The 19,157-nt window shown below is 42.6% G+C and overlaps 1 protein-coding gene across 3 annotated transcripts in view; it reads left to right on the top strand.

The window, feature by feature from the left end:
• Positions 1-19,157, top strand: part of ABCB1 (ATP binding cassette subfamily B member 1) — a 160,509-nt gene that overhangs the window by 17,515 nt on the left and 123,837 nt on the right. For 2 of the 3 annotated variants that reach the window (XM_058678324.1, XM_004582279.3), the window contains exons 1-3: positions 13,067-13,152; positions 13,590-13,663; positions 17,113-17,161. In XM_058678324.1, coding sequence (XP_058534307.1) covers positions 13,596-13,663; positions 17,113-17,161 — 117 coding nt within the window. In that variant the 5' untranslated portion in view covers positions 13,067-13,152; positions 13,590-13,595. Of the gene's footprint in view, positions 1-13,066; positions 13,153-13,589; positions 13,664-17,112; positions 17,162-19,157 lie in introns of those variants that run through there. The other variant, XM_058678325.1, reaches the window with a different exon arrangement.

The raw sequence follows: 19,157 nt of genomic DNA, 5'->3' as shown, positions 1-19,157 counted from the left end.
AACAAAGATGATGGAATGGGGAAATCTTGGTTAGTAAGAATAACATATTTGATCTTGGTCAGCACTACTTCTTTGTAATGCACATTAAACAAGTAAAATAAAAGGAGCAAGCCTAGAAATGATGGCAGAATGTCAGTTGCAAACTAAACCTGGCTCCTAAATGGGAACACTGCAGTATGACTCGGCATTTAGAAGAAGCACCGTAACTACAAAGTTATGCCGTAGGCTGGCGAACAGTGCAGACACACAATGTGATACACAGTATAATGATAGGACTAGCACAAGGAAAACCAGTGAAAAGAGTCAAAGTTTACCAGGTTCTCAAAAAGGTCATGCCATAAATGAAAAGTTTCACAATTTTATCTACGTTACTGTGGTTGTTGCCATCCTCTCATTTTCATGTGTTGATATTTTAGGCATGGTATATGTATCTTCTTTTTTAAAGATTTTATTTGTTTTGATGTGAAAGGTGTAATGATACAGGAGGCTAAGCTACCACTTGGGAAGCCTCCCTTCCATATCAGTGTCAGCTTGAGTCTTGGCTGTTCTGCTTTTAATCCAGCTTCCTGATATTGTGTCCTGATAGGTGGCAGACAATAGCTCAAGTGCATGGGCCCCTGCCACCCACATAGGAGACTTAGCTGGTGTCCTGGGCTTTTTCTTTTTGGCCTGGCCTAGCCCTTACTCTTACAGGTACTTGAGAAGTGAACCAGTAGAAGGAAACTCTGTCTCTCACTTGATGTTTGATATAGATGCCAAATAAATACATAGACTTAAAAAAAACAGACATGTACATAGAGAGGTCATCCCTGGTTCACTCTGCAAATGCTCATAATGGCTGGGACTGGGCCAGGCCAAAGCCAGGAGCTGGGAACTCAACCCAGGTTTTGTACACGGCTAACTGGGATTCAACTACTTGAACCATCACCTGCTGCCTCCCACAGTGCATATCAATAGGAAATTGAAATCTGGAACAAAGCCACGACCCCATCACTGTCACCTTAATATGGGATGCAGGTATGTATCCCAACTGGAAGCATACCCCCTGTAGCAAACCCCTTACCACAAACAATAGTTCCTTTACCTCTTTTTGAAGTATTGTACATTAAAATAAACCCACAGCCTCAGTTGGAAACCTACGTAGTTGGACTGCAGGCATCACTAAGGCAAAGTCATTTTACTCTGAGATTTCCAGCCCTTTTCCTTGATCCTGAAGAGGAGCCATTCAAATGGGATGCTTTGGCAAGGGAGAAAATCAGTCAGGATGAGGGAAACTCTATGCAAGTAAGAAAGCTGGAGATTACAGCTGCCCCTACCTGTACTGCCCACAGATATCCCATGCTGGTCAGTCTGAAGTTCTGTTAAAAGCCTCTTAAATTATTTTTAAAAAAAACAAGTTTAGTGTCAGAAAACATGTTGGCACTCTTTTCAACTATGGCTTTTGTCAAATTCAGTAGCATTTTGGATGTTCAGTATAACAAAGGAATTGTGGATGATAAACTCTGAATTCTCTTACATGCCCAAATCTCTATGAATCTAGAAACACCCCAACATTAGAACTTTTGAACATTAGAAACACTTTTAAAGAAATAAATTTTAAAACATTAATATTTAAAAATTTCTGAGTTCTTAAGTGCACCACTCAGCTCTTTCCTATCTTAGCTCCAACATTACTTTCTCAATGAGGTCTGCCCTGACATGTTTTTAAAACTGTATTTTTCCTTGCATAGCACTACTGTTCTTCCCCTGCTCTGTTTTCCCCCATTGGGCTGTCCACACATTTCATCACGTGAAACCACTTATTTCCCATGCATTTGAATATGTGCCTACCTCACCACTAAGTAAGTTCCTCCTGGGAAAGGATTTAGTTTCAGTTCATGAATATACCCCAAGCACCTAGAATGGCATGTGCCATATGCCAAGTACCTAACTAATGAATCCCCATGAAAAATATTTTAAAAGTTTTATTTATTTTTAAGGCAGAGAAATAGATATAAGACAGAACGTTCAATTTGCTGTTCACTCCCTAAATGCCCACAACTGTCAGACCTGGGCTAGGCCAGTCAGAATCCTGAGAGCCAATCAGACTCAAATATTTGAGCTTCAACCATCTGACGGTCAGTCTATGTGTTAGTAGGAAGCTGGAATCAGGAGCCAAGATGGGGCTGAAACCCAGGCAATTCAATATGGAATGCAGCTACTCAGCTGGAGTCCTAACTGCTGTGCCAAATGCCTAACCTTCTAATATAACTTTAAAATTAAACATTTCTTACCTCAAGTTATAATTTTACAGTTAATGTCTAACCAGTTGTGTACTGATACACAAGTACAATATTTCTGACATTTGCAAATAAATTTTAAATAAAGTTGTCTTTAAAACACCACCAATCTCAACTTGGCACGATAGTCTAGTGCCTGAATCCTCACCTTGCATGGAGTGGGATCTCATATGGGTACCAGTTCATGTCCAGGCTGCTCCATTTCCCACCCAGCTTTCTGCTTGTAGCCTGGGAAAGTAGTAGAGGATGGCTCAAAGCCTTGGGACCCTGCATCCATGTAGGAGACCTGCAACAAGCTCTTGGTTCCTGACTTCAGATTAATTCAGCTCCAGCCATTGCAGCCACTTGGGGAGTGAACCAGTGGACAGAAGATCTATCTCTCTGTCTCTCCTCTCTGTAAATCTGACTTTCCAATAAAACAAATAAATAGTTAATAAATACATAAATAAATAACACAGATCTTTGAAAATGAAACCCCCCAAAAAAACAGCTTAGTGAATATTTGTTCATTGAACTGACTTAACCTTGCTCCTGAGAGAGAGTTCACTTGAGGTTAGGCAAGTTCAAAGTCTATGAATCATAAAGCAATTAAAAAAAACTAAACAGGAAATTATGTTTTTTATAAACTGGGCAAATTCAAAAGCACTCTAAGGTAATATTGTTGTATTTATGTCAGGAATTCCTTAGGTCTGATGTCTGAGGGCAAAAGGATTGGCCATAAAGTAAGAGAATGATTAAATAGATATGTACTGGCCTCAGCCAGATACTCACAGAACAGCAAAATAATTTCTCTTTCAGAATAATCTTCAGAACAAATTTACTAAACATACAAGACAGTTTGGTTCATTATTAATAGCTATACTTAGCTTTTATTTCAGAGACTTAAGTACTCGAGCCATCATCCCTGTTTTCTAGGCACATGAGCAGGTATCTGGATCACAAATGGTATAGCCAGGACTCAGACCAGCACTCAGCTGTGGGATGCTGGCATTGCAAGTGGTGACTTAACTGCACCACGTTTGCCCTCATTTTTAATGGAGACTTGCTGCTTTGTTAACAACAAGAACAATGCAAGTGAATGTGAGTGAATTTAGACATTCCAGAACTGAGCTAATAAAATTCACTGTTTGCCTTAACAGATGAGGAATTTTGCTGCAGTATAAATAAATAGTTTAATGTCAGAAGACCAAAACTTAAACGTGATCTATCTGATGCTAAAGCCCACATTGTTAATTGTAATATCAGCTTGTTCATTTTTGGAATTTATGTGTATCAGCAAAAGGTAAAATTTAGTATTCTTAAATATAATTGAAGCATATTTTTGTAGACTCAGTACAAATCCCAAAAGTTCTAATTTCTTTATTTCTTGGCAGACATATTGAAATAGACATATATTTTCTTTGGACAATTACTTGGAAAAGGAAGGATTGTGGACATTTTAGATGTAAGTTTAGTTTTGTTTGTAAAAACAAAAGCATTCACCTGTATGCTAAAAATTCTCTAAATAATTTTCTTTCTAAAACATACACAAACTACATGAAGGACTTTGTGCCTGTTCATCTTCATATTGGCAGTATCTAGCCAAGAGGCTGGCATATAGGACTCAAAAATAAGTAGGAGCTGGCAGTTCACCTGGTTAAATGCCCATAGGCCATAGCACACTTGTTGGGTTCAGTTCCCAGCTTAAGCTCCTGGTTCTAGTCTTCCATCAATGCAGACTCTAGGAAGTAGCAGTTATGGTTCAAGCTAGGAACTGAACCCCACAATCCTCTGAAATAATAATAATAAACAAGACAATAAAGAAAGAATTCCACTGGCTTAAGTCCATCTTTACTTGTTTGGTGATGTTTTAAAATGTCAAAAAAGCAAAGGAGAGAGGGAATATCATTGTATTCTTGGAATTATAGCTAAAGGTCACACTGTTAAATGCTAATTAAAATTAGAAGAAAAAAATGTCAAAAAGGCTGCTAATGGTGAATTTCTCTGCTTTTCTAGCAGATAAGAAATTGAGGACATACCATCTCCTCTGTATTTTGTAAGTGACCTAAAAGAGAGGATGTTCAGACTCTCACAGAACTGCAACTGGGAGAAAGTGGGAAATGCTTGAAGAAATGCAGAACGTTGCAATTGTCAGTGTTACTTACACTAAAATGTGATTATTTTGCTCCTTAATTACCAGTGTCACTGAGATGTGAACAGAAACGACCAGGATCCTTCACCCTGTTCCATAGCCTCATCTCCATGCTTTATGGATAAAACAATTCCCTTCTTTTATTCAAAAGAATGATAATGCACTTTTTAAAAAGATTTATTTTATTTTTATTGGAATGTCAGATATACAGAGAGGAGGAGAGACAGAGAGGAAAGATCTTCTGTCTGATGATTCACTTGGGCTGTCCTTGACTGCTTTCCCAGGCCATAATCAGGGAGCTGAATGGAAAGAGGGGCTGCTGGGATTAGAACCAGTGCCTATATAGGATCCTGGTGTGTGTAAGGCGAGGGCTTTAGCTGCTTCGCTACCTCATTGGGCCTGATAATGCACTTTTAATGTAGTGCATGTAAAATACAGAGCAGTTCAAAGTGAAAAGCTTACTAATAGCTTTAATCACTAAAAAGAAATCACTCTTTATTTTCTGTTATTTCTTATAATATAGTCATTAATTTGGCTTACATGATTACTAGTATACTACTACAGTTTTCTCCTGCCCTTTTATGTTAAACAGTAACATGGGAATTTTCACTAATAGAACAAATTCTTTGTGAGCAAGTCTTACATTACTACTTTAAGAGCATACATCATAATTTACTTGGCCACTTAAATGGCCATATAAGCATTAATGTCTATGTGGCTACATTGTTTCTATATTCATTTGGATACTTTCTAGCTTCCATGATATAAACCCATCCATGAGACTGGATTGCCTCATTTTTCACAATGCTGTTTCAGTTTGTATGTCTTTGTGGTTAGTATGTGTGCTATTAGATCATTGTTTACCAGAGCACTGTTTCCTTTTCCTGTGAATTGTTTTGATCTTTGATTTTTTTTTCTTAGTCACATATATAAACTCTTTATGTTTGAAGACTATGGCCCTTTTGTGATATTTGCAATAAATAGCTATTTGATTTGTTGATGCCCAAAAACATAATTCATTTGGGGGTGTGGTACAGTAAATTAAGATGCATCACTAGCATCCCAGGTTTGCCAGTTTGAGTCCTGGCTGCTCCACTTTCAATCCAGTTGCCTAGTACCCAGCCTGAGAAAACAGTGGAAGGCGGCCCATGTGCTTGGGCCCCTGCACCCAGGGGGACACCCAGGTGGATTTCCAGGTTCCCAGCTTGAGCCTGGCCCAGCTCATACTGTTACAGCTATCTGGGAGTAAACCAGAAGGCGGCAGATCTCTGACTTTTGTCATGCTCTGTATCTCTGCTTTCAAATAAGTAGCTAAATTTTTAAAATTGAGTTTATCTAATCTTTATGTTCATTTTGATAGCTTTATTTAAAATAATGCCTCCTAATTTTTTTATGTCATGAATTACTTTCAGTGCCCCTCTCCAGCCCCTCCCATTAATCATATTTTTTTGAAAAGTCTTGATTTCTATTCATTTTTAAAATATTTATTTATTTTACTTGAAAGTCAGAGTTAGAGAGAGAACAAGTGCTCTTCCATCTGCTGGTTTACTCCCCAAATGGCCACAATGTCCAGAGCTAGGCCAATCCAAAGCTAGCAGCCAGGATCTTCTTGTTCTCCTGTGCAATGATCCAAGGAGTTGGGCCATTGTCTGCTGCTTTCCCAAGTTATAAGCAGGCAGCTGAATGGTAAGTGGAGCAGCAAGGACATGAAGTGGTACCCATATGGGATGTTTGCCCTTCAGGCAAAGGATTAGCCTACTATGCAACAGCGCTGGTCCCTATTCATGTCTTGATATTCCATTGATCATCTGTTGCAGGAAATCTGGATGACACTAGGTACTTCATACCAAACACTTTACATATCTTAATTTATTTCCTTTTTACAAAAAGGGCAGGCAGCTTCTATTATTGCTCCTATCCTAATTATGCAGAGGCCAAGGTTTTTGAGAGACTGAGTTACTTGCCCAAAGCTGATAAGTGATTAACTTCAACAATCCCTCCCACGCACTTCATTCTTGTCCTTCCCTTGCTTTCTCCTTTTTTTTTCTCTCTCTCTCCTCAATTCTATCATTCTTTTTAAATGTCTTTTGTTATTATGGCACTCGATTTAAAAGAGGGCAGTGGCTCACTGAGAGGAATAATCCTGTGACAGAATTCTGTCTTATAGGGATTTCATCCCAAATGCTCCTGATGGCTAGGATTCGGCCAGGGCTGAAGCTGGACAAAGAATCCAATGCAGGTTTCCCACATGGATGCCAGAAGCCAGTCACTGGAGCCATCCTCACTGACTCCCAGGGCCTGCTTTAGGTCTGTGCCTACTACTGTGATGGAGTTTTCTTGTTTTGTTAGTTTTTTGCTTTTTGTTTTGTTTTGTTTTTAAAGATGTAATGATTTATTTCAAAGAGAGAGTTGCAGGGAGTGGGGAGGACAGAGAGATAGGGAGATCTTACATCCACTGGTTCACTGCCCAGACAACCGCAATGCAATGGCTAGGCCAGACCAAAGCTAGGAGCCAGGAGCTTCATCCCGGTCTCCTGTTTGGGTGCAGAGCCCTGCTTTTCCCAAGTTGGATTGGGATTTTCCCAGGTAGATTAGCCAGGACTCATATAAGCATGTGTATGGGATGTCAGTGTCAGAGGTGGTGGCCTAACCTGCCACACCACAACATTGGTCACTGTGATGGAGTGGCTAGGGACTGATAGGGGTGATGGAGGAGGTGATTTGTGGAAAGAGAATTCTCAAAGCACCCTGACACTACTTGGGCAGTTAGCCTGCTAGTTCAATTTCGACCAACAGTTGCTAGTGCCATCCTCTCTGAGCAAGCATTTCAAGAATCTTTGTTTTGTATAAATTACTGTGCAATTGTCTATAAAGGGAAAAATCATAAACATATCAAATACCACTAATAAATACCAAAGCAGAGGCACAGACAATGGTGAATTGTGTTGGCCAGGGGTGGAAGACACTACTGATGAGACTAGGCTGAGAAAGGGTCACAGAGAAGTAAGCTTTGGGTTACTTCTTGCCATTGCCTTTGTCATATGGCTAAATCCCTAAGTCGCTTCATTTTAAGTCGTTTGATAACTCTTCCTACCAAGTAGTGGCTGCTACAGTTTGTCTTAATGATGACAAAGTAATCAAGCTCTTGAGAAAAGATCATCTTATGAATCGTAATTTCATTAAAAAAATAAAGTTGTCAGGCTGGGCACGGTAGCCTACTGGGTAAAATCCTTGCCTTGGGTGCACAAGGATCCTATATGGTCACCAGTTCTAATCCCAGCAGCCCCACTTCCCATCTAGCTCTCTGCTTGTGGCCTGGGAAAGCAGTCAAGGATGGCCCAAAGCCTTGGGACCCTGCACCCATGTGGGAGACCTGGAAGAGGCTCCGTGCTCCTGGCTTCAGATTGGCTCAGCTCCAGCCATTGCGGCCACTTGGGGAATGAATCAATGGACGGATCTTCCTTTCTGTATATCTAACTTTTCTATAAAACTAAATAAATCTTTAAAAAAAAATAAAGGTGTCCCAGGAAGCTATCTGATGTAATCCAACATTTGCCCCAGCCATTGAGTAGTCCAAGGAATTAAGAGTCATGTGTCCTTCACAGATAAAAATCAGTTACACAAATGGGTGGAGAGAGTGTGGATTCTTTATTGTTGTCCCTTGTCTTGTTCTTTGTCCCACACTGAGTCACTTAGCTCATTCTTTGCACTCAGCACCAGGGATACTCTGTGGCATAGGTCAGCGAAGTTCAACAAGGTCAGTTTCTGTGCCTTCTCTCAGGGTGATTAATCTTCGTTTTGGGCTCAGATGGCTTAAATACAAGAGCTGGGAGAAATTAGGGATTATTGGAATTTCTTGGAAGTTCTATAAATGGTATAATCTGCAATCTCTTAAAGGCAGGACATTTAAAAAAACATGTCTTACAATTTGGAAGGAAGGAGGGTATATTTGTGTCTATATCTGTCTACCTAAGTATATCTATGTATCAAAAGAGCTCTTGTATATTGATTTACTTCCCGAACGTCTGCAATAGCTGGAGCTGCGCAGAGGGCGAAGGCAGAAGCTAGACGCTCAATGCAGGCTTCCCATTTTAGTGGTGGGGTTCCAATCACTTGAGCCATCACCCATTGTCTTTGAGTGTACCCATTAGCAGGAACTCAGAATTAGGAGCAGAGCCAGGACTCTTACTCCAGTGTGGGATGTGGGCATTGCAGGTGGTATCTCAGCCTGCTTTGCCAAATGGCTACTCCACACCCTGACGTCAAGATCTAATGTTTAAATCTCCCTAAGGCAGCATGATGTTCAGCTTATAGGAAACATTCAGTAACAGTGTGCAATAATATTGATGAAACTAAACCCTAGATTTATGGGAAGAAATTCCAATAGCCTACTTACAAATAATTTAAAATATTCTTAGCACTATACATAATAGTGTCCTTTGCATAACTTTGTACTTAGTCCACACTTTCATTCATCAACTTACTCATTAACATTTTTTGTTCATTTACTGCGCACATATTTATTAGGCATTTGCTATGTAGCAGACCCTGTTTCTAAATGTTTTAAACAGAACAGCATGGCATTTGAATAAAGACCGGGAAGAAATGAGGTAATGAGTCACCATAGGAAACTAACTGAAGGAAGAATGTCTCAGGCTGAAGCAACAAGTGCAAAAGGCAAGGGGTGGGAGCTCACTTGGAGGCTCCACAAGCAGAACAAAGGTGAGTGCTGTGACAGAGATAATGAGGGAAAGAGTGAAGGAGAGGAGGTCAGGTAGGGCTCAGAAAGCATGGATTTTACTCTCAGAAAAGTTATAGGCTAATGTCATAGTTTGCTTGGTTTATTCCAAAGAAGATCCTGGCCAAGAGTGGGCATGGGAGCAGTTAGAAGTGGTAAAGGCAGAAGCAGAGATCTGTAATAAAACGGTGGTAATATTCATGATGACAGACACTGGGCAAGTAGCATTATGGTTAAAGAGGTGACAAGTGCTTTTATGTTTATTTTCCTTAGTATCTATATTCTTAGCTTCTTTAGATTGCTATTGAACCTATGGAAATCATTCTGTGTCTTACAGCACAGCTCAGAATAAGTGATCAAACATTTATGGATAAATAAATGGGGATACAACTTGTGTGCTGAGGAATGCTAAGGAAGGACAAAACAGACTGCAAAGGGAGTCTTCTTATTGATATATGGTGATTTCTGAGTGTTCACTTGTGTCCGACACTGTACAGGTGTTTAAAAAGATTTATTATTTATTTGAAATGTGGAGTCATGGCAAAGGAGAGTGTTATCTTCCATCCTTTGTTTCACATTCCAAATGGCCACAACAGCCATGGTTGGGCAATGATGAAGCCAGGACCCAGGAGCTTCCAGACCTTCCACATGGATACAAGCATCCAAGCACTAGGGCTATTCTCTGCTGCTTTCCCAGGCATATCAGCAGGGTGCTGGATTGGAAGTGGAGCAGCTGGGCTCAAATAGATGCCCATATGAGATGCCATCCCTGAAAGCAGTGACCTTACCAGTTATGCCACAGGGCAGGTCCTTGCACAAGTGTTTTAAACATACCACTGAATGCTACAATAAGAATATAGGGCATCATTATTATCCTTTTTTTTTTTTTAACTAAAGAGAAAACTGAGAGAAGAGTTAAGTAACCTGTTCACGTGTACATAGTCAGAATAGCAGAGATGGAGCTGGAGTCCAGCTGGCGTGGTGGAGCCAGGTACTGCTCAAGGACATCTTTGTAAAGGGATTTCAAGATTTGCAGGTGGAAATACACAACGTCATGTGAGTGACACAGTGAGTTTGGCTGAAGTGGAATAGACATGCTTGTGTGGGGAGTGAGGGAGACAGTATACAGAAGAGGAGGAGCAAGCATTTGGCCTGGCAGCTGAGTTGCCACTGAAGAGACCCTCATCCTGCACCTGGGAATGCCTGAGCTTAAATCCTGGCCCTCACTGCAAACTCGAGTTTCCTGCCAGATCAGTGATGGCTCAAGTTATTGAGTCCCTGCCACCATTGAGGGAGACCTGGGTTGAGTTCCTGGCTCCCTAGATCTGGCCTGGCCCAGCTCTTGTCAGCATGGGCTTTGGAGGAATGAACCAGCAGAACAAAGCATTCTTTGTCTCCTCCTCTGAAACAAATATTAATCATAATGAAAAAGAGCTGAGGGAGTAAATGCTGCTAAAGAGTAGTGTGTAATGATCCTTAGATGCTAAATGGAAACTCTGAGGTCCCATGGGGGCAAGAGACGCTTGAAGGTTTTCTAAGGCAGTCATCATGTGGACAACATTTCATGGGTCTTGCAAAGGCAGTGTGTGTACTGTGAGAATGGTTGAGAGTGTATTTGGGATCAGCTGCCCATCAGCTGGGTGACCTGGGGATGTAGTGTGAACCTCAAGGGATTTTTTTTCCACTGGAAGGGAGGGGTGATAAGCTTGGCAGTTATCGACCACACGGGGTCCTTCTGAGGATTGATTCACCTCTTTGAAGTGTTTGAGAGGTTTACTATACCTGTGCAGAGTTGGCTGCTGCTACCACGATCCTGACAGGTATGCACAGAACCATGAGTAGCAGAGATAGACATCTTAGCACAGGGTGTGTCTCACCAGGCAGGTTGGTGAGACACTTACACAAGAAGGGGAGGATAGAAAGGTGCAGGTTGCAAGGGCAGCACACTTCCAAGAGTAGACATAGCTGCCCCGAGGAAGCTGTGCAAGGGACACCTTGGAATGAGGCTGAAAAGAATTCGCTGTAAACTGAAGAAGTACAAGGAGAACGCAGGCAGGCCAGTGTGGGAGCAGTGATTAGTTGGGAGTAAACATAAGACAGGTGTCCTGTAAGAAATGGTGACATGAAATCTGTGACACTAGCGGGGACCAGCCTTTGTTTCGGGTCCATCACATTTTATGTCCTGATTTTCTTGTCATGGAGCAAAGAAACTCAATAGACTATAATAGAACGCAGGGCTGTTATTTAAAAAAAAAAAGTCTAGAGGCAGGTGTTGTGGTGTAGTGGTGAAGACACCACTTAAGATGCCCCATGTGGTCCATCTTGGAGTGTCTGAGTTCCTGCTCTGCTTCCCTTCCAGTTTCCTGCTGACAGGCATGCCGGGAGATAGCTGGGGATGCCACCCATGTGGGGGACCTGGGCTGAGTTCCCAGCTTCTGGCTTCACCTTGGCCCAGCCTTGGCTGTGTGGGCATTTGGGGAGTTCTCCATCAAGCAAATCCTTCCAACTCAATCACTTTGCATCGCAAATAAGTCAAAACAAGCAAAGTCTTTATACATACATATATATATATATATATTTACATTTAAAAATAATTTCTGGACTCCTCTGATCTTTAACCTATATGTCCTTGATAGGGATCTTTCACTTGAAGCTCCATATTGTAAAACAGTATCATCAGCATAATATAATACTTCAAAAAATGCCCTGCATTGCTTAAGGGAGGATTCAAGGTCATTGGGTAAGGTCATAAAATGTAACAAGATCCCATAACTAAACGTGGGCTGAAGAGACCAAGCAAAACAAAAGGGGAAAGAGAGAGCAGAAGCATGACCGAGATCAGAAATGCAGATAAAGAGAAAAGTGTATACATTTTCCTCAGGGGAACAGTAGGGTTGGAGTGAATTGATGAGCCAGCCTGTAGAATTAAAACACAGAGAAGAAGAGGCCTCCTGGAAAATATAATTAACAAATCAGAAAGAAATCCAGGCATGGACAATCTGGAAGAAAGGATGCAAAGAAAATGATGGCATGGAAGAGTTTTATGTCAAGAAAACTGCCATGGTTACAAGTCTAGGGGATTCTCTCCCAAGCCAGGGCAGTGAGGCAGGTGCGTAAGCCACCTGCTGTTAGAGATAGCTGGCTCCTCCTCCCAGTTCCCCACCCCTCCCAAGGTTTATCGGGAGGCTCCCCTCTAGCAGTGTTGTGTCCTCTCGAACTGTAGAAATCACACTTAGGTTTCATCATTTTGAAGAAAATAGTGGGTAAGAAAAAATAATACTGTGTGTCAGTAGCAAATATGGAAAGAAACCAGCGGGCCGTATCTACTTCATAGTCCGAATGAAAATACTGAAATTTTGAAATGCCCTGGGAACAACACGGGCACTTGAGTTGGTGGATAACATTTAAACTGTGTTTTTAAACTGTTGCACTCCTTTAAATATGCGTCTTTCCTGATTTACAAATCCCAAAGCCTTGCTTTTTAAATGGCTCACCGAAGTTACCAGAGTGAAGACTTTTGCTGAAACAGGTTGCCAGTTTCCCACACATGAGGCTCTGTCCCAGAAGCCGCCCCTGCCACAAACCACTCAGACACGGGTCTCTGGAGACTCCTGTGTGCCACCGGGTCTCCCCGGTGCGTGTCCCCGATGACTCAGCTGATAGGCGCTTCCCTCTCTTTGCAGGGGCGGTGGTAGCCCGGACATTCCTCCTGGAAGCCTGCCTGTTGCTCAACACCGGGGCAAGCAATCAGCGTGTGGCCGGCGGGCACAGCCTCCTGATTGGCTGGGCGGCCGGTGCCGGGAGGGGAGCGCACGCCCGCTACGCCCATCCTCGCCACGCCCATCCTCGAGTCCCAGGTCACTGAGCACAGTGTAGGAACGGCCCCAGAGAGCTCCGAGAAGTGGACACCGCTGTCTCTCTCCTCCGAGTCTTGGCACTTGAAGACCGAGTCTCCTTTTGCCGAAAGCGGGGCGTCCTGGGGACGTTCCCTGGAAAAGGCTAAGGTAACGAGGGGCAGCTTTCAGGAAGGGTGTCCAAGCGAGGTCTCTCACTGCCTCTGAGAAAAGGGCTTCCTGAGGGTCGATGAAAGATGTGGGTTATACCCCACTTCCGTGCCCCCAACACACAACCCCTGGGAGGTCCTCAGGGACTGGGTGGGAGGAGACCGCACCAGACTCGGGAGTTTGGGATGCCCACCTGCGTCCCACAGTGCGCCGTGGTGAACAGACCCGGTGTCGGTGCCCGCGGGACGGATGTGATGGAGGGAATGTGGTCTTCGGTCCGCAGGCGAGAGAGGTGCTGCTAAGATTCAGCACCCATCTGGAGCCCTATAGACACTGCTGAAACCTTGGCAGGCTGGCGCTCTCAGTCTCCGGCCGGCTCCCGCGAGCGCACCAGCGCTTTTTTTGTTTTGTTTTTAATGGGCTTGTGTCCCCCTCAGGTCACGATGGACTTCGAAGGGGAACGCAATGGAAGACTCGGAGGGAAGAACATGTACAAGCTGGATAAGAAAAGGTAGCCTTTGGCGGTGTGGTGGTGGTGGGGTCTCTCTTGAGTGACTTGGAGGATTGGGGTGATCTGTTTTGAGTTCCCAGCTTGGAAGGAACCGGTGGTGTTGGTGATGGGGAGGACTTCCGCCCTCCCACACCCAAAGCAGCGGCTGTCAGGCGGCCCGGGGGTCAGGGCTCACATCCTTTCTGCGGAGCCGAGCTGCACTCTCTGCTTGCGGTCAGCACTGTGGTCCAGGCTGCGGCTGACTGCACAGCGACGCAGACCCTGCATGTTTGTGGCGAGGCGCCTGGGACACTGAGGCCTTTCAGTTTTGTCTTAGTTCTCACAGGAAAGAAGATTTTGTGTTAGCTCTCTTCAAAGGAAGGTTTCACCACAGGACTTTGAACTGCCCACTTTTACTTTGGGGTTGCTATTTATTGGAGTGGTGGGCAGAGGTGCTGGGGCCCTTGAGCCGGGAGGTGGGGTCGCAGTGCCGGTCCCTGATCTGGGTGGTGGTGATGGAGTGCTTGAGCCATCACCTGCTGCCTCCCAGAGTACAGTTAAGGAGCTGGAGTCGGGAAGCCAGCCATGACTCAGACCCAGGCTTTACGGAGAGGATGCTGGCACCCCTAGTGGCGTCGTGACCTCCTCCACTCAACAGCAGCCCCTGAACTTCACGCAAGTGGTTTCCTTCTGAGTAGTAAACGTAACATGAATTTTATGCTGCAGCTACTTAGTAAAAAACATGATTTGCAAGAAATCAAGCTTTGCAGTACAGGAATAAACTACAAACATGGGACTCAAATGTTTTTAAGCAATACTCTTAAGTTTGAGTTGGAAATTTTAGTATGACCTGGTGAAGTTGTAATAGTTTATTTTCCACTCTATGGAAAGCAACAAGCAGCAGTGAGCATTCTGTACGCCAGCTCTTGGTTTCTAAAAACTTTCTCACTAAAAGGCGCAAGCACCCCATAGAAAAATGACACATGACAGCCAGGCCTGGGTATCTGGGGTGCCAGAGAACAAGGAAGTGAAGTCTAATGTAATAATAATGATTGCATATAGGTAAGTTACATCTTTCTAGTGTCCTTAAAATTTTCAGATACACAGAGAAAAGGACTCTCTGGAATAGAGGCAAGATATTCCGCTTTTCTTTTCACTTTATTATTTGCTTAGTAATTTAAAGGACTAGTTAAGTAGTGACCATTATGCTCAGTAAAATAAACCAATCCTAAAAAGACAAATGCCATATGTTCTCTCTAATATAAAGAAACCATCATGCAAATTGGAATGTGTAGTGATGGACTAATGGAGACTACCATATCCAGGTGTGAAGTCACAATGCAACATGCATCCCTATTTCCAAATCAAAGATGGACTCCCAGTGAAAATGTTGGACATATCTAGACAATGGGATGATGGACTGTCTGACACTGTCTGTACCAGCAATGTTGGAGCACACTTAAATAGCAAATGATGGAATTGTAACTCCTTATGAAAGCCTGGACTATTGTGACAACGTGGGGAAAATCAGTAGGGGGGTGGGAGTTGGAGGGAGGAATCCTAGACTCTATAGAACCTGTAGACTCTAAAGAACTAGCTCCGGATGCCGCAGGCACTATTGTTCCATAGGAAGGGCTGTGGGCGTTAGGAGGGAAACAATGAAGCACATCTTTGGTCCTCTGCATATCTTTGACTTATTATTGATTCTATCAGAGCCTGCAGACTTTTCTTCAAAGCAGGAGTTTTTAATAGTTAAGTCATTCTTGTTAATTGCATCACCATTGATTATACGCTTTTTTTTCTTTTGCCTATAAGCTGTTTTGTTAACAAAACTATGTATCTTGACAAGGCTTTCAAAGAAGCGTATGAGGGATGCTAGGGTATTGGTACTATCTGAAATCTGTATTTGAGTAGATGGTTTGTTAAGACGATGTGGGATGAGTTCCATTCAGCTGAGGAATCCAGCAGGGCTGAGAGTTGATGTGGCAGTGGGTAACTGTGCAAGTTGCTACTGAGGGAGAAGGCACATCTTGCATCCTGGTGGTCGTTAGCCAACCATGCAGTTTAAGTCTTGGCTTTGTGCCAGGGGACAGGCCTTGGACAAGTTGAGTCAACCTCTCCCTCTTTTGCAGTTTTCTCATCTCCCAGTAAAAGGCTGAAACAGTGCTTTCCTCATGGAATCATTTGCGAGCAGTGCATGCGAAGTGTTTGGTCTGTGCCTGGAACATCATGGGTGCTCCAGGGCGACAACCATGTTTAGACTATAACAAAATAAACGCACAACTCGGAGCTCCAGCTCATCAGCTGGTGGCTGTTTATCTCTCAGCCTGGTTCCAGGGAAACTCAAACCACGCCTGTACTGGGGATGGGGTGGGACTCAACCTTGGTGTGTTTTTATGTCCATCTGACATCATTCCAATGCCAAATATGAGTGAACTCCAGATTGTTCCTCTAGAAGTCTATTCACTTCCTTTGACCTCAAGGTAGAAAGCAAAAACAAAAACAAAGATGAATTTGCTTTTTGAACTTAAAATGTTCAAAAAACATTGTTACTTTTCTGTGTAGTTTGTTGTCTTTGTTTTAAGCGTGCAAAAAAAAAAAACTGAGTATGGATAAGGCTGGCTTGTCATGGCTAGTTGGCCTGTGTGCCCTGGGTGGCAGTTACATTCAGTGGAAAACAAATAAGCAGAATTAGAGTCACTTGAATCTGGGCTCAAAATAGTAGCTGACCTTATTATGTCTGAGGACAGCTTTTGACAGTTCACAGAATGTTTTTGGCTCTAGTTTCTAGATTGCATTTATTTTCGTAATGCTCCATTTAGGGCTCTAGACATCCTTTCAGAATTAGATTTGCTCAGGGAGCAATTTCATGCTTCCCCTCTTCTCCCCCACTCTCCCACGCTGCGTTATAGGCTAGTTACGTCCAGCATCTGATGGTCGCAGTTGTTAGTAAAGGGGATACCGATGAATGATATCTAAGTAATTATCTGCTGCTAGACTCACTAGGTGGTGCTTAAAATTGATTTCAGAGAGCACGAGTGATTTGCTAATTAGAATAAAATCAAAGATGTATTTTGTAATTATTTTTCCTGATCAAAAATATGTCTGTATGACTATCTGTCATAGAGAAATTAGGAAATACCAAAGGCAGAAGATGTCACCTGGTGATAAGTACATATGTGGATTTCTGAGACATTTCTCTTTAGCCTTCATACTTTATAACATACTATGACGATTTTTTATGGAAAATACATTTTCTTTGTCCCATTTGCAATTAAATATGATTTATAAATTGGTAATTTTAAATATTTGAGTACAAGAAAATGTTCATGGGCAAAATTGACATCCTGTGATTCAATTAGTGTGTATGATGCTTGTCTGCATTGCTACAGAACAAGTGGTCTTGTTACTTTAAACAGAAAACTTGGTGAAATATTTTAAGTTTCTGTCATTCCATTGCTGTTTTTTAGTAAAAAAGAGAAGGCAGAAAAGAGACCAACTGTCAGCACATTTACAATGGTGAGTTTTGAATTTGTTCATTATTGAAATTTGTTTGCAATCATCTCCTAACTCAGATTAGTTGTCTCGTCAGGTACAGTGTTAGAGTATGTCTGTGCAAGGGGGGAATGAATTGGTTTGAGTATGCTTGTTTTCATGGAAAAGCTGACCTTGTTGTACCTCAGCACCCACCCTTCTGGGCCTGGATTTCAGTGTTGTCATCGGTGAATGTTGCGTCAACAGTTTTCTACTACCTGCACAAGTAAAAGAAAATGTACATGAGCAAAACTAACATCTTGTCCTCGTGACGGCCTTTGCTGTCTGGGTAGAGGAAGTGCTCACTTATATGGCTGTGAAATCCTGGCAGGTCAAAGTCCCTATCGCCCTTAGGAACAGAAGGTAGCAGCAAGTTATGGTTACCTGGGTTTGGCTGCGCCACTTGTCCTCTGTAATAGAAATCAGCACAGCTCGTTACTCCCTTGACTGGTTGTGCAGGGTGGTCGTTTAGAAGCTTTGCTTTAGTTACACTTGGAATAAGACAAGGGATTCTTGTAGTTTGACTGCTTGGTGACCTGTCCATCTAGACCTCTGCTACCTCCCCTGCTCCTTTTTTTTTTTAAAGAACACTTTTTATTTATTTGAAAGACTGAGTGACACAGAAGGAGGGGGAGAGACAGAAAAAGACAACTTCCATCTGCTGGTTTACTCCTCAGGTAACCACTACACCCAGGGCTGGGCCAGGCTAAAGCCAGGATTCCAGAACTCTCTTTGGGTCTTCCACGTGGGTGGCAGGGGCTCAAGTGCCTATTTTCCCAGGCACTTTAGCAGGGAAAGATTATAAACCCAGATGAACTCAGGTGAACTGTTGAATGAACTGTTTGAAAGTTTAGAACTCATAACACACTTGGCGTTTGTTAAATAGTAAGGAGGTTGTAAAATGGATCTTGGTAAATGGAATTTAAAAATAGCTCTAAGTTGAAGAGTAATCACATGACTTTTAACATCAGTGACTCGGTGGTTCTTTTAAGATCCTTGCAGAGACTCTGGGAGGCAGAGAGCAAGTGTTCCACTTTTGCCTAAATAGGTGGATAGCTAAAAATGCTAAATATTCCACTGAATTGGGAATTTGTGCAGCAGCCCCACATTCACCTAGATATGTCAGAAAGTTTGTGAAAAATCAGAATGGAAAGATAAGTTTATTTTGGTGTGGTCTTTTAAAACTATGGATATGGTTTAAAATATGTACTTTTCAGGAACTCTTTTTAAATATGCATTTTGTGTATGAATTTGAATTTTTTGTGCAGCAAAAATGTATTTATCTTTTAATTCCTTTTCCACTGTCTTCAAAGTGCCCTTGTACTGTTTGATTTACTCCTGCAAGTAGCACTGTGCCACAGGAGCTTGTGTTATCCTTAGGTTCCAAATGAAGAAGCCTGTTAGCAGTTAAGCCGTGCATTTTAGTGCTGGGTGGGCTGGCCTGGATCTCACAGAGATATACCTAGTTGCCTTTAGTAACTGTCAAACTCTGAGTCTGTGATTGGTTCAACTGTGGATGCCTTGGACCAGGGAGTCCTCCTCTGATGCTATCATCTTCTGTTCACCTGGGCACTGAAGTCGTTACTACTAAGTTAACTGTGACCCTTTCTATTTCTGGGATTCCTGCCAGCCTGAGTAACTTTTGTGGTTATGTAAATAACTCCTTCTTGACTTGCACAGCAGCTGTCATCTTAACATGTGTCTGCCTCTGTGGCCTCCTCTGTTACAATGGAGAAAACATGCAATTCTGAAAACCATTCACTCCTTACAACTTTGGCTGGCATCTCCTCTGTCTGCTCAAGGACCTGACGTGGGTATCACGCTATCCAGTGTTTTGGTCTCTTTCTGAACTGGATGTGTTCCACTTTCATGGACATGGCAGGTTCTTTCTTTGTCATATCACCCTTTTTGAGCCATTTCCCCTTAGCTTCCTGTCACACATAGGAGTTGCCTTTGCTTTCATTGTTGGTTTCATCTTCTA

The sequence above is a fragment of the Ochotona princeps genome, chromosome 20, assembly GCF_030435755.1.
Source record: "Ochotona princeps isolate mOchPri1 chromosome 20, mOchPri1.hap1, whole genome shotgun sequence".
Lineage (NCBI taxonomy): Eukaryota > Metazoa > Chordata > Mammalia > Lagomorpha > Ochotonidae > Ochotona > Ochotona princeps.
The sequence above is the reverse complement of the archived record's forward strand: the minus strand, read 5'-3'. Positions and strand labels throughout refer to the sequence as shown.